This window comes from Xenopus laevis, chromosome 6L (genome assembly GCF_017654675.1).
Source record: "Xenopus laevis strain J_2021 chromosome 6L, Xenopus_laevis_v10.1, whole genome shotgun sequence".
Classification (NCBI taxonomy): Eukaryota; Metazoa; Chordata; class Amphibia; order Anura; family Pipidae; genus Xenopus; species Xenopus laevis.
Window position 1 is genome coordinate 163,242,194 of NC_054381.1, and position 23,087 is coordinate 163,265,280.

General features: G+C 43.2%; 1 protein-coding gene across 1 annotated transcript; it reads left to right on the forward strand.

The window, feature by feature from the left end:
• Positions 1–232: 232 nt before the first annotated feature.
• Positions 233–10,132, forward strand: LOC100127252 (uncharacterized). Its single transcript, NM_001112832.1, is given in 10 exon segments — positions 233–280; positions 814–997; positions 2,380–2,542; positions 3,162–3,311; positions 3,680–3,840; positions 4,534–4,707; positions 5,230–5,371; positions 6,538–6,725; positions 8,157–8,298; positions 9,223–10,132. Coding segments are annotated over 9 exon segments (1,491 nt in total). The 5' UTR covers positions 233–280; positions 814–817; the 3' UTR covers positions 9,414–10,132.
• The last annotated feature ends 12,955 nt before the right edge of the window (positions 10,133–23,087 follow it).

Genomic DNA, 23,087 nt, shown 5'->3' on the forward strand with positions numbered 1-23,087 from the left:
ACCAATCACAATGCTAAGGCCAGACCCCAGTAACACAACATTGATTGGTCCTGACTGGTTATTTTTATGGGGACATTTTATTCTTGATTTAAAGACTCATGAACATTCCTCGGAGCCAATTCCACACGTCGTATCAACAACACAAATAGTATCAGCTCTTTACTGGGGCAAAGTCCATCCTTGTACTTATATAAACTGGGATACAGGAGTGTGGGAGGCAGCGGCGCTTTATTTTGTTTCCCCCCTGCAAGAGACAGAGCAGCACCAGCCGGGGTATCAGGTGAGAGTGTAGGGAACGGAGGGACGTAATTCTGCCCCAATTAGATAATTAGTAGTGTAATTACCCCCTTCTGCCCCAATTAGATAATTAGTAAGGTAATTACTCTGCATGGGATCTTCTGCCCCAATTAGATAATTAGTAGGGTAATTACCCTGCATGGGATCTTCTGCCCCAATTAGATAATTAGTAGGGCAATTACCCTGCATGGGATCTTCTGCCCCAATTAGGTAATTAGTAGGGTAATTACCCTGCATGGAATCTTCTGCCCCAATTAGATAATTAGTAGGGTAATTACCCCCTTCTGCCCCAATTAGATAATTAGTAGGGTAATTGCGCTGCATGGGATCTTCTGCCCCAATTAGATAATTAGTAGGGTAATTAATCTGCATGAAATCTTCTGCCCCAGCTGGATATACATTAGGGTAATTATGTGATTATTTTGGATAGGGAGACATGACTGAATATTTGGGCAGTTTATAGCAGGACACTTATACTTGAGTATCTTTTATATTTATCAATATTTTCTCTCACAGGACCATGGGGGTTTTGACAATCTTGTCCCTCGCTCTCTCGTTCTTCCTCACTCTCCTCTTCCTCGTTTCCTACTGGAGGCAGCAGAAGAAATCCGTCACCCTCCCTCCTGGCCCTGCCCCTCTGCCACTTTTGGGAAACCTGGGCTATACCTTCCATAAGAGCCAGTACAAGTTCTTCCCAGAGGTACGGTACCCCCAGTCCCCCCAACATGTGCATGATGGGTAATGACAGTGATTCACCTAATGACCCTCTAAGGGATTCACCCCAATTATTGTCAGAGAGAACCAGAAAATGCCATGTTTTTGGCACTGCCCTCCCTTTGTTGTGCGGAATGTTTTGTGCAGAAGGAGCTCCACGTGGGACTTCTATTCAGCTGGAGGGTTGGGTGCAGGTTACAAGTAATGTGACAGCAGGTAGGTGACAGTTTATGGAAGATATAAGCCTCGGAGTGATGCTGCCTGTAATGATTATAGTATTGCCCAGTTATTGCAGGAAGTAGGGGTTCTGGGCACAGGGAGAATTAGATTTGTGCCTTAGACAAATAGAAGGTCATTGTGACTGGGGGTCAGTTTGGGGGACAGAGGAATCACCTGTAACAGAAATGTACCTGAGGCCTCTACGTTACTTACAGGGTAAATGCTACACCCCATAACTTTCTAATGCCTCTGACTGAACCCCAATAAATTAGATTGTCCCATATGTCACACACTAGGGTACATGCATTTATTTAGTTTAGAAACTGTTTGCTTCATGCAGACACCCCCGACCCACTGTGTTCAGCTGAATATACACGTTGGAACACGCATGGTGGTCTGACCAGTCCTGACTAATATCCGGTCATTTTATTATAATATCAGTTGGTTTGGGAACTGGACAAGTATGAAAAGTTCATCAGCGGTGCATATCTGTTGGTGCATATCTGTTGGTGCATATCTGTTGGTGCATATCTGTTGGTGCATATCTGTTGGTGCATATCTGTTGGTGCATATCTGTTGGTGCGTATCTGTTGGTGCATATCTGTTGGTGCATATCTGTTGGTGCATATCTGTTGGTGCATATCAGGAGGTGCATATCAGGTGATTCATATCAGCGGTGTATATCTGCTGGTGCAAATCTGCTGGTGCAAATCTGCTGGTGCAAATCTGCTGGTGCAAATCTGCTGGTGCATATCAGGCGGTGCAAATCAGTTGGTGCATATCAGCTGTGCATATCAGCGGTGCATATCTGTTGATGCATATCTGCTGGTGCATATCAGACAGTTCATATCAGGCGGTGCATATCTACTGGTGCATATCAGGCGGTGCATATCAGGCGGTGCATATCTGCTGGTGCATATCTGTTGATGCATATCAGCGGTGCACATCTGTTTGTGCATATCTGCCGGTGCATATCAGGTGGTGCATATCTGCCGGTGCATATCTGCTGGTGCATATCTGCCGGTGCATATCTGCTGGTGCATATCAGGTGGTGCATATCTGCTGGTGCATACCATCATTGCATATCAGCCGGCGCATGGAAGGAAGAGAAACGAGTGCCAATCACTGATACACTGTATGTATTTCCAGCTGCGTAAGAGATACGGCCCAGTGTTCACCATCTGGCAGATGACGGATCCGGTGGTGGTTCTGTGTGGGTACGAGGTGGTGAAAGACGCTCTGATGAATTACGCAGACCAGTTCAGCGGTCGCCCATTTTCCGCAGTTATTGACCTTTACTCGAAAGGCTACAGTAAGATTCTCTCGTATCTCCCATTTGCACCAATAACAGGGCAAGTACAGAATTTCCCCTGGGGAATCTCCCTGACTCACTGCCAATAGTTTATTTCCTATCAGTCCCTTTGCTCTTAATTCACTCTCTGGTACCAGCACCTGGTGGCAGCCAATCCCCTGTGCAATCCAGAATATATCAATCAGTATCCATTCATTTCCCATTATCAGTGGTCCCACAATGCCTTGCAGGCTTCTGCGCAGGTCTGATCATTCACTGGCTGCTGCTACATTATCATTGTAAATAGTCAGAACCAGCAGTGCAGAGAAAAACAAGTGACACAATGAAGCTAAATTATTTTTAACATTATTACCTTTATATGTGGCCTTCCTTTTTCTAGAGTGCCATTGGTTGCTAGGGTAGGGCATGACCTACTAGACAATAGAACAAACAGAAATAATTCCAAAACAGAACCAATAAAGATGAATAAGAAGAACTGGATCTGAGGGGTTTGTAAGGGAAGAAAAGCTCCCAAAGCTTCTGAGTGAGGGTGGAGGTTGGGTGGAACATACAGGAGACAAGGGGACTGGGCTCAGAGTGGCTGTTGGTTATTCCATGTATTACTCCTCCTCATTCCCAGGCTTTCCCAGTCTGCAGGGAGAACGCTGGCGCCAGCTCCGACGCTTCACTCTGACTTCCCTACGGAACTTTGGGATGGGGAAGAAGTCAATGGAGGAACTTGTTCTGGAAGAGGCGCAACATCTCGTTTCTGCTGTGTCTCAAACAGGAGGTGGGCTTCTATCAGATCAACCTAAAAACAGCCAAACTATATGTACCCCAGTATTTAATATCATAATGTGTGAGCAGCAAGTCCCACCCATAGAGGAACTCACTGACGGACGGACTTGGAAGGACATTTGTATCATTTGGAAGATGTGGGCCTATGTGGCCCTTGTATGGGGCCCCAGCTAGTGACATGTGCCTTATATGGTGCCAATCAGCCGAATATGTGAGACACTTCAACCCCAATTACACTTCCAAAATGGCACTGACCCCTCACCCAGTCCCAGAACAGCAGAATGACCCATAAAGACTTCCCATTGGGCATTGGGTTTGTCCCATTACTGACAGAACGTCTCCATGTCTCTGACCCTGCAGGGAAGCCCTTTAACCCAGTTCACCTGACGGGATGTGCCGTAGCCAATATCACCAGCCGGGCGCTACTTGGGGAGCAGTTCCAGTACCAGGACCAGAAGTTACGGGATCTGCTTGTAACGACAAGGAAATTTATCAGCAATACCCACTCGTTCCTGCATCAGGTACTGGGTATGATTATTATTATATATATAAGCAGTTATATGGTTGGCCAGTCTTCATCAAAGGGTTAATCAGCTACTTAAGAATAGTTCCTACTGAATGTAACTCTCAGCTACCTAGAGAATAGTTCCTACTGAATGTAACTCCCAGCTACCTAGAGAATAGTTCCTACTGAATGTAACTCCCAGATACCTAGAGAATAGTTTCTACTGAATGTAACTCCCAGCTACCTAGAGAATAGTTTCTACTGAATGTAACTCCCAGCTACCTAGAGAATAGTTCCTACTGAATGTAACTCCCAGATACCTAGAGAATACTTCCTAATAATCAATATATGTAAGACAGAGACATTTTGTGCTACTGCTACTGAAAAATGCCTTACCCTTTAAACAACACAGGGATTGTTTGTCCATATATTGCAATATATTTAAGCTGAACAACTACGTCACACTCATCCCATATCTGGCCAGTCCTACGCTTAATTTTCATCTGATTCATTAAGAATTCTATTGCTTCATTATACATTTTACACAGGGACTACGTTTTACCTGCAACACGAGGGGTACTAACTAGTGAAGGTAACTCTCAGATAGAGAACATTTCCTATAGAGACTGGTATGTTCCTTGGCAGTTGGATCAGGGCCAGGTAATAATTGTGAGTGGACACTCACTTTGTCCCATTCCTCCCCTCACAGCTCGGCAACTTGTTCCCAGTTCTCCTGAACCTGCCGGCCTTCAGGGACAAGCTATTCCGAGAAAGTTCCGAGCTGCTCTCCTTTGTCGAGGAATATATTAAACAGCACAAGCAAACACTGGATCCAAGTTCTCCAAGGGACTTTATTGACTACTTCTTATTGAAGATTAAAGAGGTACAGTATTTCCTAAACAACAACTGGGTGTGAATTGTAGTATACCTGCCCCTTATTGGGATTAGTGAGTGGCACCTTGGGTTGGAGACATATTGGGGTTATTGAGTGGCACCTTGGACTGGAGACTTATTGGGGGTAGTGGGTGGCACCTTGGGCTGGAGTCATATTGGGGTTAGTGGGGGGCATCTTGGGTTAAAGATATATTGGGGTTAATGAGTGGCACCATGGGTTGGAGACATATTTGGTTAGTGAGTGGCACCTTGGGATGGAGACATTTTGGCCTTAGTGGGTGGCACCTCAGGTTAGCGATATATTGGGGTTAGTGAGTGGCACCTTGGGTTGGAGATATAGTGGGTTAGTGAGTGGCACCTTGAGTTGGAGACATATTGGGGTTAGTAAGGGGCACCTTGGGCTGGATCAATACTGGTTATTTACTGATGTGCTTTGTACATACTGCACCCACCCATGCTTGTGTTTGGGGCTAATAACGGTGTAATGGTGTTTGTGTGTCTGTTCCCCCAGGAGGAGATGGCGGCACAAAGCAATTTCTGTGAGACCAGTCTGTTAATGACCATTATAGCATTACTCGCTGCAGGGACCGAGACCACCTCATCCACCTTAGCCTTCTGTCTGGCTTTTATAGCCAACTACCCCGATGCCCAGGGTGAGACACCCCTCTTATTGCTTCACTCCAAACTATCACCTCCCTGTGGTACCACTGCTCCTGAGGCATGCTGGGAGTTGTAGTTAGAGAATAGACCTTCAGCACCATGTGAGCCCACTGACAGATATACAGCAAATTTAGGGCCAGTAAAGGGGCACCACCTCCCCCTTTGTGTAACATGAGAGCAATGACTGGGGCTTGTCCTTATCAATCCTGTTCCCTGTGATTTTAATCAGGTGAAATCTCTATGGTTTTGTTATTTCTTTATCTAAACAGGGAAACTCAAGCTCCTCCATGTTGGCTCCTTGTGAGGTAGGTACTTCGATTCCCAGTACTCAGATAATCCCCCCGACATAGTGGGATCCTGCTTACAAAACAGTCACAAGAAAGGGTGATGGTGGGGGAACCTAATTACCTACCTCACAAGGAGTAAACATGGAGGAGCTTCAGTTAAATAAATAAGAAAACCATAGAGCTCTCTATGGGCCCTGGGACCCCAGTAATCTCTTTCTGTGCAGATAATGTGATACTGAAACTGCCCCACGAGGACTGACTGTCGGCTGATCACATCATTCATCCCAGGATCCTATGTCCTGGTGTGCGGCCACATTAAAGGGGAAGTATCATGGGAACATGCGGGTTATACAGTATCTCCAGAATAAAAGTCTTCCAAGGAGATGCTTCAATGAGACATTATTGGCCGGTCCATACAGGGCGGCGCTGTTCTATAAGCAGAATTACAAGTAACATAGTGATCGCTGGACTAGGGGTGCATTGGTTCCATTCGTTTTGGATTCTGCCCAATAGTAAAACCTAATCTGAACCATAATTTGTATGTTCCAATGTGATTACATTTAAAAAGTTTCACTAATTGTGAACAAACACGAATCAGTGTAAGTGGCCCAGAGCTTTATAGGTTCCGATTTGACACAATTAAATCCTTTTCCCTCTCTGAATAAAGCCCTGGGATTTGGCCAATCCTTAATGGATTCCTAGATTCTATGTACCCCTTCTTTGAACCCCAATACCCGCTAAAGTAATGATCCCCCAGCAATAGATGAAGCCTCATTTAAAAAACCTGACCAATGTTTGCAGCAGGACAGGAATGTGCTTTATGGTAAGTACTGACCCACCTACCAACCGCCTTTTCCTTTCCCCTCCCCCAGCCAAGATACAGAGAGAACTTGATGAGGTGACGGGGTCCCAGCGCCCCCCAGAGATCGGAGACAGAGTCAAACTCCCCTACACCAACGCCGTGATCCACGAGATCCAGAGACTCCTTGATCTTGCGCCAATCGCTCATTTCCATGCCGTGACCGAGGACACCAAGTTCCAGGGATTTACTATCCCCAAGGTGAGAATGGGGGTCGGACAATGTACTGATTGTTGGGTCCAAATTAGTCCCTGACATTCCCAGTACAGAGGCCCAATAATTAGTGAGTGTCTGTGGTATATGGAACAGCAGCCCCCCAATAAATAGTGAGTGTCTATGGTATATGGTACAGCAGCCCCCCCAATAAATAGTGAGTGTCTGTGGTATATGGTACAGCAGCCCCCCCAATAAATAGTGAGTGTCTATGGTATATGGAACAGCAGCCCCCCAATAAATAGTGAGTGTCTATGGTATATGGTACAGCAGCCCCCCCAATAAATAGTGAGTGTCTATGGTATATGGAACAGCAGCCCCCCAATAAATAGTGAGTGTCTATGGTATATGGTACAGCAGCCCCCCAATAAATAGTGAGTGTCTATGGTATATGGAACAGCAGCCCCCCAATAAATAGTGAGTGTCTATGGTATATGGTACAGCAGCCCCCCAATAAATAGTGAGTGTCTATGGTATATGGTACAGCAGCCCCCCAATAAATAGTGAGTGTCTGTGGTATATGGTAAAGCAGCCCCCCAATAAATAGTGAGTGTCTGTGGTATATGGTAAAGCAGCCCCCCAATAAATAGTGAGTGTCTATGGTATATGGTACAGCAGCCCCCCAATAAATAGTGAGTGTCTATGGTATATGGAACAGCAGCCCCCAATAAATAGTGAGTGTCTATGGTATATGGTACAGCAGCCCCCAATAAATAGTGAGTGTCTATGGTATATGGTACAGCAGCCCCCAATAAATAGTGAGTGTCTGTGGTATATGGTACAGCAGCCCCCAATAAATAGTGAGTGTCTATGGTATATGGTACAAGCAGCCCCCAATAAATAGTGAGTGTCTGTGGTATATGGTACAGCAGCCCCCAATAAATAGTGAGTGTCTATGGTATATGGTACAGCACCCCCCAATAAATAGTGAGTGTCTGTGGTATATGGTACAGCAGCCCCCCAATAAATAGTGAGTGTCTATGGTATATGGTACAGCAGCCCCCCAATAAATAGTGAGTGTCTATGGTATATGGTACAGCACCCCCCCAATAAATAGTGAGTGTCTGTGGTATATGGTACAGCAGCCCCCCAATAAATAGTGAGTGTCTATGGTATATGGTACAGCAGCCCCCCAATAAATAGTGAGTGTCTATGGTATATGGTACAGCAGCCCCCCAATAAATAGTGAGTGTCTATGGTATATGGTACAGCAGCCCCCCAATAAATAGTGAGTGTCTATGGTATATGGTACAGCACCCCCTCTGCCTGAACCCACAACCCAGACCTGGGGATTTTGTTAGTTGCAAATATCCAGGAGTCCAGTGTCCCACACAAGATTGGTGAATCCGTTCATTCCTGGTGGGAAGAGGGTGTCGGGGTGTTTGAATTCAGGGGTGACGTGTATCTATCTCCTAACAGGGCACGACCGTTATCCCCTTCATCTCGTCGGTGCTGTTTGACCCAACGCAATGGGAAACCCCTGAGGAATTTAATCCGGGACATTTTCTGGATGAACAGGGGAAGTTTCGGGCCAGACCTGCTTTCATGGCTTTCTCCGCAGGTACTGTGATATTCCTAGTGTGAGACATTCTGGGGAAACCCATTGGCAGCAGCAACACTGTGATAGAATTGGGCTCCCTGGATGGCTAGTAGCAAAGTGTTAGCCTTTCATCAAAGTCAGGAGCCCCAACAGCTGCACTGGGCAACAGTGTCTGGAATTTTTCTCATCGGATAATCCAAATCATTGGCTCATCTTTGTGATTGATCAGGACACACTGGGGCAAAGTTTGGAGCAAGTTCACTTGAATTGGTTGGAAAACTCTATGTAAGGTTGGCCATACACAGGCAGATATCAGTCCATTAGACCAATTCAGATGCTGATCTGCCCCGTAGGCTTCTGACTGGTCTCCCCAATCAACATCAGGCCAAAAATGGGGCAGATATCAATCTGGCAGGTTTGATCCTTTTGGTGATCAATGACCACATTGGCTAGTCCTGTCGATGCCCATTGCCTATATTGTAATCCGATCGTTTGGCCCTAGGGCGGAGCGATCGGATTAACCCAGTATTGCCCTGCCTTTGTTAGGCATATTGTGGAAAGATCCGCTCCTTTGGTGACCTCCCCAAACGAGCCGATCTTATTGTATAGGGCCCCCTTAACTGTGCGGCACCATAGGAACGAAAAATGAGTTATGTGACTGCAATTTGTACTGTAACTGTGGGTTCTGATCCAATATGCTGTGCGTCTGGTGCTGGGACACAAATCGTCTCTTTATTATAATTTAATAAGATTGACATTTAAGGCTCATTCTCAGCGCTGGGCCAGGTGGCAGCTAGTGAATCAGTTGGCAGAGGGTTGCAGCATTTACTGGGCACAGCCCTGCCAGGATTCATTCTGTATTATATATATTATATAGGCTCTACTTCCCCTTTAGCTTTTATCAATTTACTGATTTCTCCCTTTTCCCATCTGTCCTCCCTGCAGGAAAGCGAGTGTGCGCTGGGGAAAGTCTGGCCCGAATGGAGCTCTTCCTCCTCTTCTGCTCTCTCCTTCAGAAATTCACTTTCCGTAGGGCCCCTGGGTCAGAGCCACGGGACTGCACCTACCTGAGAAAGAACAAGGTCCAGACCATCATGTCCTCCATAGCCTGCGCTGTTCCTCGTTCCACCATGTGATGGCGCCATACCCACCCCCTGCGCTACTGATCAAACACCAAAAGGCCAGACAAGGAGCGTTTTGGACTGGGTGCCTATTTGTTTATGGCAGGGGGCAACTATGTTTGCATGTTATTTGCCAAAGAATTGTGGGTAAATGTAAATGAGTTACACTACATGGATACTAGAAGGGCCGGCTCTACATCCACCTGTACTGTATATATATCTCTCTCTATATACCTGTATCTGCCTATTGACTGTATAGGGGTCACTACATGTTTCTCTGCTATAAACTGATTTGCCAAAAATGAAAGAATCACTGCCTGGGACACAAGATAGAATTCTACTGAATAGTGAGTGTAGCGCCCCCTGGAGTCTGCAGAGCCAACCCTCCCACTCACTCCCACTCTCCTTTTTATTGCACATTCCTGACACTAACATGGAAATGTCTCGTCCTCCCGTTGCACCTCGTAGAGCAGTGATGCCGGGCCCCGGGGCCACATGCCCCTTCCAATGCCAGGAGACCCGTGAGTATTTGCAGGGATTCCATGGAGAAGGCTTTGTGTGCACAGAGGGTTAATAAAACCCAATGATGAGGTGTGGCTCCCGGGGGCCACAGGTGAGGGTCGGGGGTATGGAGTGTGGCCCCTGTTACTCTGCAGACATAGAACTGAAATGAAAAACCAATATACAATGAACGATTGGAGTAAATTGGCGAATTCAATAAAAGATCAGACAGAGTCGCCTTCCTGCTCCTCATTTATTATAATTCACTATAATGTTACCCCCTTCTTCCCATTCCCACAGGGTCACCCCCACCCACTGGGCACAGGCTCCTACTTACACAGCCGGGGGCAATTAGAGGAGAAGGGGGAGCACAATGCTTTTTCTTTTTCATATCAGAAAATGCCCCAAAATATAATATTGGCCTTTCTAGACTAATCCTCCCCAAATCTCAATGAAAATCCACCTATGGGCAGCATGGGGGTTACACTGGTTTGAGCAATCAGATTGGCTGGAGGTTGCACCCTGAATTCTCTCCAGCCAATACAATTTCCACTCCCTTTATTGTGACTTTGTGGCAAAAGCAGTGACACTGAATGTGGATCCAACACTGGAGCAAATACAGTACTTGGCCTGTGCTCAGTCATAATATAGGAGCCAGGAACCCCCCAACTGCAGCACCCTAACCACTGCCATCAGCACCTAAATTACTGCCATCATCACCCTAATCATTACTATCAGCACCTTAATTATCACTGCCATCAGCACCCTCCCTCCCACCAACCTCAAACTGCCTCTGTAGCAACAGCAGATTAGTAAGGAAGGAGCAGATTTGGATTTCCAGGAATGGAAGCACAGAGTTAGAGTACCTGCCTGAGAGGGTCAAGAATGAGCAGTAAGATGCCGAATTTGGTTGACATATACACTTGCCAGTTTCCAGAGCCTCCCGGCAGAACATAGAGGGTGAGAAGTTTGTTTGTGGGTCTTTAAACCCTGACACCAACGAAGCTCCCACATCGCTCCCCTCAGAGCCCACCATATTACTACTCTCTGTGTATTTATTTGACTCCAACCCGTGAGTGTGTTGGCGGTGACGTCTGGTGCTTTTTCCATGGGGGGGTTTGTCTCAGTTGCGAATAATAATTTAAAGCAAAGTATCTACAAAATGGCGGATGTGACCCAGTGACCCAGTCTAGTGAAGAGAACATGATCTCTGACACTTGAGTCTGAAAGGAATTGGATTTTACTTATTTCTTTATGACTTTGTAGCAGGTGTTTTGTTCTCTGTTTGGCTCATCTCATTGAGACCTTTTTCAGACTTCCTTCCTTATCCATTGTTCCTTGGAACGTAAACAGATTAAATCATTATTTCAAGAGAAGCTGAAAAAGCTAAAATATTTAAAGTGTGACGTTGCCTTTTTACAAGAGACGCATCTTAACGAATCTGAGAATATCTGGTTAAAAAAAGAAATTGCCTTTTTTCCCGCCATTAATAAAAAAATGTGGAGTTGTTATTTTGTTTTATCGGAATTTAAATGTCGCAACAGCGAAATCGGCCAAAGATGAGCTTGGCACATTTATATACAATGAAGTACTTGGCATTTATACTCAACGTCTGCTCCTAATAACTCCAAGAATGATTATTATAACTGGCTTAAACATCAGATTTCTTCACTTCCCTCTAACAATATTATATTGGCAGGAGACCTAAATGAGTCTTATATCAGCTCCTCAGATAGGTCTGATTGGAAATTGAATGGTCATTTCAGAAAATCTAAACTTCTTCATGATTTCTTGATGAGACACTAACCTTAACGATGTACGGACACTCTTTCATCCTACTGAGAAAGATTTTACCTTTGTTCATCTACCTTTAATGTAGGAACATGAATAGATTATATATTAAAGGGATACTGTCATGGGAAAAAAAAATGCTAAAAATGAATCAGTTAATAGTGCTGCTCCAGCAGAATTCTGCACTGAAATCCATTTCTCAAAAGAGCAAACAGATTTTTTTATATTCAATTTTGAAATCTGACATGGGGCTAGACATTTTGCCAATTTCCAAGCTACCCCAAGTCATGTGACTTGTGCTCTGATAAACTTCAATCACTCTTTACTGCTGTACTGCAAATTTGGAGTCATATCACCCCCTCCCTTTCCCCCCCAGCAGCCAAACAACAGAACAATGGGAAGGTAACCAGATAACAGCTCCCTAACACAAGATAACAGCTGCCTGGTAGATCTAAGAACAGCACTCAATAGTAAAATCCAGGTCCCACTGAGACACATTCAGTTACATTGAGAAGGAAAAACAGCAGCCTGCCAGAAAGCATTTCTCTCCTAAAGTGCAGGCACAAATCACATGACTGGTGGCAGCTGGGAAATTGACAATATGTCTAGCCCCATGTCAGATTTCAAAATTGAATATAAAAAAATCTGTTTGCTCTTTTGAGAAATGGATTTCAGTGCAGAATTCTGCTGGAGCAGCACTATTAACTGATGTGTTTTGAAAAAAACATGTTTTCCGATGACCGGTTCCCTTTAACTTCTAATAACCTAATTAATAGAATGAAAGAATCAGACTTTGGTAATATAGATATTTCTCACCATGCGCCAGTCTCACTCCTGGTTTCAAAGTCAACAGCCCCCAAAAACCATATTCCTGGACATTTCCAAATTCAAATTTTAAGATGTTGTATAAGAGATGGGACTTATTTCTGGCTGATAACAAAGAAAACCTGAATAACCCAACCTTAGTTTGGGAAACATGGAAGGCTGTGGTCAGAGGGGAGATTTCTTCATTCAAGTCCAATTTCTTTAGAAAAGTGCATAAAGATTTCTTTGAGTTAAGTAAAAAACTGAGTATTCTTTATCTTAAATTAAAGCAATAGCCTTCAATAGATAATGACCAAAGATATAAGAAAGCTAGTGATGATCTTAAAGCTTGGATCAAAATTAAGAATAACTTCTTTGCTTCTTACTTCATACTAAGTTCAATAATGTGAGTAACAAAGCCAACCAGCTACTTTTTAATCTTACTAAATTAGAGGGCAGACAAGATAAACATAAAGACTAGAGATAAAGTAATCTGCTAACTAATGGTCCCAATAAGATTGTTGATATCTTTATGAATCACTATAAAGAATTATACTCCAAGCCACTAGTTGATTCTGAGTAAATGAAACCCCTTTTTGAAGAAAACAAGATCCCTCAGATATCAATTGAACAATTGGAGAGCCTTAATAGATTAATTACTATAGAATTCTCCAATAATATTAATAATTTGAAAGCTTCAAAAGCAGGGGCCCCGATGGTCTTCCCTTCTCTTTTTACAAAATTTTAAAAGACAAAATGTCTCCCTTTCTTATAAATGTATTTAATGATATTTTATTTTTTGGAAAAAACTTACTCTCTAGCGAACTCTCAAATCTCAGAGTTATCCTGAAAAAAGACAAAGATTTATCCCTTCCCTCCTCATATAGGCCAATTTCCTTACAAAATCAAGATATTAAGATATTATCTAATTCTCCCTTCAGTGATTTTGATGGCCCAAAATGTTTTTATTAAAAGTAGATCAGCGGTAAAGAGTATTAGAGCTCTAATGCACATACTATTTTTCACCAAAAAACACAATATTCCTAGCTCCTTCATTAATATTGACATGGAGAAGGCATTTGATAATATTATATTGGGAGCACCTATCTGCCTTGAAAAATTTGGCAGTACAGGTCCATTTTACCATTTTACCAATATATCAAATATCTCTATAAAAGTCCCAATTCTCAAATAGTCTTTTGGGGTGCAATGTCACCACGATTTGAAATATTCAAAGGGACAAGGCAAGGCTGCCCCTTATCGCCTCTATTATTCAATATTCCACTAGAACCATTAATTCGATTTCTAGAATTCAATTAAGGGAATAACCATTAATCAAGCTATTAGCCTATGCTGATGATTTGTTGCTAATCATTAAAATCCAACTTCTCTTAAGACTGTTTTTGACTTACTTCAAGACTTTCAGTAATTTTCTGGATATAAAGTCAACAAATCAGAAATAACGAACTTATATGAATCGTTATCTAACTCTTTGCTAAAAAGATTTCTACTTAATATAAAAAAAATCTAATAAAATACTTAGGTTTAACCATACCTCCCAACTGTCCCGTTTTTAAAGGGACAGTCCCTTGACAGCTCAACCCGCAGTCCCTCATTTGTACTGGAAAGTCCAGTTTTTCTCTGCACTGAACAGCCAGAAACAGAAACAAAGTTTCTAACCTAATTGGCTTTTGGCAGAGAGCTCAGAACAGCCACAGCTGCTTATAAGATACTTTTGTAACAATTTCAAGATAAGGAAATAAGTAATTGTAACAATATAAGATAACAGGTTCCTTGGGAAAAGTTAAGGTTGCCATAGACGCAAAGATAATATTGTACAAAATGAATTGTCGTACAATATTCTGTGCGTGTATGGTGGGAAAAAAGTCGACCGATATCGGCAGAAGACTTGAATATCGGTCGGCTCGTTGATTGGGCTGGATGGAAAATTTTGATCGGGTGCCTTTGAAGGAACCTAAACATCAGTCTTGTTATTGCTAAATCGTCAGATACAGGTAGAATTCTATTGTTTCTATATGTATATCTGATGATTCAACTCTACACGTGTCTATTGGAACCAACGATCTTTCTTGGAAACATCATTTCCAAAAAAGATCATAATTGTTACGTCTATGGCCACCTTTAGACTCACAGCTTAAAGGGCAATTCATCTTCATTAACAAAATTGTAATAAATGAAAAAAAAACACAGAAATATGTCCAAACTTTCATAACATGCCAAATTTAGTAAAATGAACATGGTAATTAGGGGGTGTGGTCACAAAAATGGGTGTGGTGAAAAAATTTGCGGCCGCACTATGTGCAGCAACTTTTTGTCCCTCTTTTTGTTTCTAAAATGTTGGGAGGTATGGTTTAACTATTCCATTGGAACTAAATAACATATTAGTTAAATATTACACCAGCATGTCAAAAAATATTTTCAATGTCTACGAAATGGGCCAATTCTCTCCTGAATCTGAAAGGAAGAGTCGTTTTTTCAAATCTTTGATATTCCCTAAAATAATTTATTCCTTAATAAATCTTCCATTGCTTTTAAAACATACAGATTTTAAGAAGATTGACTCGGCTTTAATACATTTTATTTGGAATGGTAAAAAAGCTTCATAAATTGAGACATCCAGTTGGATTAGGGGGATTAAATCTCACAGATTTTAGAGTTTTTAATTTATCAGTCCTTACCAGATATCTTATTGAATGGATTTCCCAAGGTAATAAATATATAAACCCTGAAATTGAAATATTTCAGAAACCCCATTGTGATATTATATCTATTTTTCACAGTAATTGGAAAAATGTGCCTTGCGACTTCAAAAGGAATCCTCTCTTTGGAGATACTATATTTGTTTGGTAATGTTTATTTTCTAATCATTCCTTCATCCAGACACAAACACCTTTTATACCAACTAAACTTTTACTTAAACCCTTGAGACTTGTTAAAGTCTCCATCCTCTTTATTTTCCACTAAGAAAAAAGTCGTTGTATTAGTGAAAGGTCTAATGGACCCACTTGATAAGACCTTAATTCCTTGGTCAGAATTTAAAGTTAAATTTCAATTGCATGAGTCGGATAGATATTTTTATCTAGTATGTCAATGTGGTCTTTCCTTGATAATAAGGACAACCTTGTCCTCTCCGATAATTGGTTGGCTGAAGCTTTGGTAGAATTCATGGAAATCCCCACTAAGATAACAATTGACTAGGGATGTCGCGGACTGTTCGCCGGCGAACTTGTTCGCGCGAACATCGGCTGTTCGCGTCCGCCGCAAGTTCGCGAACGTCGCGCGACGTTCGCCAATAGGCGTTCGCGTCAAAATCGTTCGACCATTCAACCATTCGATCGCTAAAATCGAAGGATTTTCGTTCGAATCGAACGATCGAAGCCATTGGATTGAATGAAATCATTCGATCGAATGGCTTCGATCGTTCGATTCGAACGAAAATCGTTCGATCGAACGATTAAAATCCTTCGATCGTTCGAATCGAACGATTTTCGGATGTTCGAAGTTCGCAAACTGTCCGCATTTTTTGCCGGTGTTCGCGAACGGCGTTCGCGAACACATTATCGGCGGTTCGCTACATCCCTACAATTGACTCAATTGTAAAAAAATCTGGAATGAGTAGGGGTCAGGCTCACATCGGCTATTAAAAATCTCCTCCAAACGGTCTGAATATTTACAACATAATGTGTCCCCCTCCGACTTGGTCAAGTCTGTACACAATTATAATAACCTGATTTTAGCAGAGAGTTGGAGGATCCAACAGTTCAGACTAGTTCATCTCGATTATGGAAAACTCTTTATTAAAGACAATTCTTACAGACCTCAGTCCTATTGCCTTAAGTGTGACGAGACTGATGTAAGCTTGTTTCACTATCTATGGTCTTCCCCAAAGTTTTGTCTTTTTTGGAGAAAAGTCACTCGATATTTAAACACTAGAGTAAAAATAAATATAAAATGATTCACTTGTTTTGCTCTATTGCACTTAGACAGTAATAGACTATCGTATATACTTGAGTATAAGCCGAGTTTTTCAGCACTAAAAATATGCTGAAAAGTCTACATCGGCTTATACGCGAGTCAGTATAAAACAGGCAATGTCAAAGTATGGTCTGCGACAATTGCGGCCCGTGTTTTAATTTAAACGGGCACGCAGTATCTCTAAAAGGATTAACAATAATGCGGCGACCACAGAACAGAGCAACCGCATACTCACAGTGCTTCCGGTTGCCCCTGGCATAATTATCCCCCATTAGTGTGCGACGTTAGGCTTTAGGCATATCAGTGAAGCCAAGGCAGACCCAGTGACTACCTGCAGCGCATCCAGGGAAAAAGCCGGCAACGCATCTCCGCCGGAGCACCAAACCAAGTTGCAGCCTACCAGAGTTGTGGAAGCCGGGAACTCGCGTAAACGCGAACCTGATCCGATGCCGCACCGGATCCACAAGACGCTCAATCCTACGCACTTGGACTTCCCTGGAGGGTGCTACATAGGGTGAGTGAACCCTGAACCCTGGGGGTGCCCCGTTTCAGGCCCTGGGAATCTTGCAACCCTACCCTGCAGCCCAATACCTGGTGCAATAAACCTATTGTGCACCCTCACACACATCACCCAGACCTCTGTCGCCCAGGTTGATCTAACGCAGTGACTTAAGGAGCAGCAGGAGAGGCCCCCAGCAGGAAGGTCCCCTGCTGCTGAAACCCAGGGGGCACTCCTGCCAACTTACCCCCCTGCAGCCTTAGGACCTCACACAAACGGGCTGAGAGGGAGTTGAAGGCCCAAGGTGTGAACACAAACAAGGCCATCAGCCCTGGCAGCTTCTAACAGCCCTGCATTGCTCCACAATAGCCCTACACTACAACCTAGACTGGCAGGAAGGGAGCTTGGGGCCTCAATTAAACTGCACAGCAACCCAGAGTGATTACTGGACAGACAACATACGGCCCCCTGGGCAGACTGCTAAACCATCCAGTATAGGTATGCAATGGAACAGGTTTAGCTGCCATTTTATCTAAAACTGGAGTTGTTGTGGTGTGTGTGGTGTGGAATTGTGGCTAGAATAGAATTTGCATACCGTATATGGGAAAGAATTTAATAACATGCTATATAGTCTTGACTTGTACATTCTAACACTGAAACACTGAACCATTTTATATGTGTCTTACAGCATGTTATTAGATACTTTCCTATATGGGCAGTTTCTATTTTGGATGCAAGTTTGCATTGTACACCAAAGTAGACTTACCAGTAGTTACCAGTGGCTGCTGCATATCTCACCCTAGGCTTATACTCGAGTCAATAAGTTTTCCCACTTTTCATAGGTAAAATTAGGTACCTTGGCTTATACTCGGGTCGGCTTATACTCGAGTATATACGGTATTTTTGAAACCTGAACTAAAATCCATCTTCCAAGAAACAAAGATACTGATTACTTGTATAATGGCCACTTCGGAGAAAACACTATTTAGTTATTGGCTAAAAAAGGAATCTCCTTCAATACCAGATATCACTTAATACCTTAACCAACTCAGTTGGCAAGAAAACAGATTTGGAGAGTCATTCAGGCTTACGTGATCTCTTTATTTTGAGGTTTGTGATTCCAGAAACAGGGACCAAATACTAAGGTTTCTCCATATGTAGAACATTTATCATCCACTGGATTATTTATGTATTTTATTACATATTTACTTTTTTCAAGTCCAATTATTAACGGATTGAAAATGTGTTGACTATTTAAATATACATCATTCCATGTTCTTGTTCATGTTGAACTAGCTCACTCGTTTGTTACCTGTAATATGTTTTTGAGACTGCGGGAGAGTAGCTCATGTGGTTTTCTTCTTGTTGTCTATTGTGAAAATCTAATAAAATATTTGCAAACAGGAAGCAGATTGGTTTTTGTATAGAACATAATGGGGAGAACAAAACCTGGTGGGACAGTAGAGAAGAAATTGGGGTACACGGAAGCAAATCCATGTAGAGAATATGGAATTGAGGGGAGTTGAGGAAAGTGGGTGAAACACAGGCACGGGGAGATGAGAGGGAACAGGGAAATATAAACAGGGGGGGACGACATAGACATTATGGAAAAGTAGAGTAAAGAAGTACTGAGCATAGAAGCATATTTCAAGCATAAATGATACAGGGTCGGGCCTGTGGTTCATGTTGTAGGTTCAGTGCTCTGATTCTCTGTACTTTCTGCTCCTGGGCTGTTCTCTTTCCCATGGTCAGACAGGAACCTCCCCCTGGGTAAGTGAATCTCCCCCAGTACTTACCCAGGTACAGAGCTCTGATTCTCTGTACTTCCTGCTCCTGGGCTGTTCTCTTTCCCATGGTCAGACAGGAACCTCCCCCTGGGTACGTGAATCCAATCTCCCCCAGTACTTACCCAGGTACAGAGCTCTGATTCTCTGTACTTCCTGCTCCTGGGCTGTTCTCTTTCCCATGGTCAGACAGGAACCTCCCCCTGGGTAAGTGAATCCAATCTCCCCCAGTACTTACCCAGGTACAGAGCTCTGATTCTCTGTATTTCCAGCTCCTGGGCTGTTCTCTTTCCCATGGTCAGACAGGAACCTCCCCCTGGGTAAGTGAATCCAATCTCCCCCAGTACTTACCCAGGTACAGAGCTCTGATTCTCTGTACTTCCTGCTCCTGGGCTGTTCTCTTTCCCATGGTCAGACAGGAACCTCCCCCTGGGTAAGTGAATCCAATCTTCCCCAGTACTTACCCAGGTACAGAGCTCTAAATCTCTGTACTTTCTGCTCCTGGGCTGTTCTCTTTCCCATGGTCAGACAGGAAGCTCCCCCTGGGTAAGTGAATCCAATCTCCCCCAGTACTTACCCAGGTACAGAGCTCTAAATCTCTGTACTTCCTGCTCCTGGGCTGTTCTCTTTCCCATGGTCAGACAGGAACCTCCCCTGGGTAAGTGAATCCAATCTCCCCCAGTACTTACCCAGGTACAGAGCTCTGATTCTCTGTACTTCCTGCTCCTGGGCTGTTCTCTTTCCCATGGTCAGACAGGAACCTCCCCTTGGGTAAGTGAATCTCCCCCAGTACTTACCCAGGTACAGAGCTCTGATTCTCTGTACTTCCTGCTCCTGGGCTGTTCTCTTTCCCATGGTCAGACAGGAACCTCCCCTGGGTAAGTGAATCCAATCTCCCCCAGTACTTACCCAGGTACAGAGCTCTGATTTTCTGTACTTCCTGCTCCTGGGCTGTTCTCTTTCCCATGGTCAGACAGGAACCTCCCCCTGGGTAAGTGAATCCAATCTCCCCCAGTACTTACCCAGGTACAGAGCTCTGATTCTCTGTACTTCCTGCTCCTGGGCTGCTCTCTTTCCCATGGTCAGACAGGAACCTCCCCCTGGGTAAGTGAATCCAATCTCCCCCAGTACTTACCCAGGTACAGAGCTCTGATTCTCTGTACTTCCTGCTCCTGGGCTGTTCTCTTTCCCATGGTCAGACAGGAACCTCCCCCTGGGTAAGTGAATCCAATCTCCCCCAGTACTTACCCAGGTACAGAGCTCTAATTCTCTGTACTTCCTGCTCCTGGGCTGTTCTCTTTCCCATGGTCAGACAGGAACCTCCCCCTGGGTAAGTGAATCCAATCTCCCCAGTACTTACCCAGGTACAGAGCTCTGATTTTCTGTACTTCCTGCTCCTGGGCTGTTCTCTTTCCCATGGTCAGACAGGAACCTCCCCCTGGGTAAGTGAATCCAATCTCCCCCAGTACTTACCCAGGTACAGAGCTCTGATTCTCTGTACTTCCTGCTCCTGGGCTGCTCTCTTTCCCATGGTCAGACAGGAACCTCCCCCTGGGTAAGTGAATCCAATCTCCCCCAGTACTTACCCAGGTACAGAGCTCTGATTCTCTGTACTTCCTGCTCCTGGGCTGTTCTCTTTCCCATGGTCAGACAGGAACCTCCCCCTGGGTAAGTGAATCCAATCTCCCCCAGTACTTACCCAGGTACAGAGCTCTAATTCTCTGTACTTCCTGCTCCTGGGCTGTTCTCTTTCCCATGGTCAGACAGGAACCTCCCCCTGGGTAAGTGAATCCAATCTCCCCAGTACTTACCCAGGTACAGAGCTCTGATTCTCTGTACTTCCTGCTCCTGGGCTGCTCTCTTTCCCATGGTCAGACAGGAACCCCTTCTTGTAAGTGAATTTAAGCTCTTCTAGTATTTATTCAGATGCCGAGTATTCTCTGTACTTCCTGGGCTGGACTCCCCAGGTCAGGCAGAAACCAATCCCCAGGGCCACAAGGAGAAGGGGCCCAAACATTTGTACCAGCCCATCGCTGTTTGCGGCACCCAGGTGGTATATACTGTATACTGTATGAGTACAAATGACACAGGGATGCTAATTTGGCAGGAGTCAGGCACTTCTTGTTAATTGCAAATCTCCCTTTACCCGTTGTCCGTATGGCAAGCTTTACTAGAAGCCCGTGCCAACCTTATTGAACGTGAGGGGAGGTAAAATATAACACATCCCATGCCAAGAATGGGCAAAGACCTCTCATATAAACACCCCCTTCATAAAACCAAATGAATCACTTGCCCTTTTAATACATATCACAAGGGAATAAAACCATAAAGAACAGAAAGTAACAATAACAATGGAACTGGAGCTTCACAGAGGAATCATTTCTGGCTGCCGGGGTCAGTGACTCCCTATTTGAAATTGGGAAAGAGGCACAAGAGGAAGGCAAATCATTGATAAACTGTAACAAATGAAGACCAACTGAAACGTTGCACCCATGCTCTCCCTATTGCCCAACAAGCAGTGGCACGTGACTATGAGGAGCTGCCCGGGTCCCTTGGCACCAGAGTTCAGGGAACTATAAAACTTGGCATTAATAGGGCCTGATGTAGCCCCTTATGGATTAAGGAGGTCCCTGTATAATGACTAGTACGGGCCCTTTAACCTGGAGGGACATTGTTGGAGGACTGTGATTGGAGGGAGAGTAGAATCAGTGATTGGCTGCAGGCTGAAATGCTTTTTGTTTAGCCATGCTGTGCTGTTACATTTCCAGAACATTTCCACAAGCTAAATAAGTAGAATTGTGATATGAGAGGATGTTTCCCTGTACAGAACTGTTTATATCTATTTATACAATCACTGTATATCTGTACTGACTGTAAATATATATATATATCTATATAATACACAAAAGCCATGAATATCTGGCAAATTATATTCTTATAAACGGTGACTAGTGATGTCATCAGTTATAAACGGTGAGTAGTGATGTCATTTTGACTCATTAAAAATTGTGTATTATAATAAATAAAGTAACATATATGAGGATATTAGAAGTCACCTCAGAGTTCCACAACCTGTATAAAATATATATAATATGCTTATAATACACAAAAGCCATGAATATCCTGTAAATTATATCCTTATAAACGGTGAGTAGTGATGTCATCAGTTATAAACGGTGAGTAGTGATGTCATTTCTGTCACATGACTCACTAAAATTTGTGTATTATAATAAATAAAGTACCCCCAGTTGTAAAATATGAGGATATAAGTTACCTTGGAGTTCCATGACCTATATAAAAACACTCGGCCTTCGGCCTCGTACTTTTATATGGTCATGAAACTCCTCGGTGACTTATAATATCCTTATATTTTACAAGAGGGGGTACTTTATTCACTATATATTTTACAATAGGGGGTACTTTATTTATTAAATATATACTCACTATATATGTGTACTGACTGTATATATAAATATATATAATATATATATAGTTATATAAAAACTCTCTTTTGTACCTGTAATAACTAATAATACTGAACTCATGTCTAACATTTGTGTGGGTGAGGGGCATTTAGGGAATAGTGATCATAACATGGTCTCCTTTGAGATTCTGTTGCAGAAGCAATTCTATAAGGGACGAATTAAAACACTAAATTTCAGACGTACAAACTGTGACAGTATAAGGGCATCTCTGCAACATATTAAGTGGGAAATGCTTTTCACAGGGTTAAACACAGAACAAAAATGGGAAGTCTTTAAAATGCTGCTTAATAAATCTACTTGTCAGTATATTCCACTTGTAAGCAAGGAACGTCGTTGCAAAGCAAAACCTTTTTGGTTCAATAGAAGCGTTGGTGTTGAGGTTGGTAAGAAAAGACCTGCTTTTAAGGCTTTCAAGTTATCTGGTACAGCCGAAACATTTATAAGGTACAAGGAGGCCAAGAAATCATGTAATAAAGCTAAAAGGCAAGCTAAAATCCGAATGGAAAAGGACAGTGCAGAAAGCAGTAAAAAATATTTTTTAAATATGTTAATAGTAAAAAAATGAAGCAGGAAGGGGTGGGACCCTTACTATCAGAGGGGGGGGGTCAGCTGGTTGATGGGAACAAAAAAAAAGCTGAGATTCTGAACTCATATTTTTCCTCTGTCTACACAAATGAGGAAACAGTTAACTTCAAAAGAGACTAGAACATGATAAAGATAAAAAAAGGTCCGGGGCCAGATGGTGTTCATCCCAGGTTACTTAGCGAGCTTAGCTCTGTGATTGCCAAACCTCTTTACTTAATTTTTCAGGATATATTGAGGTCTTGCA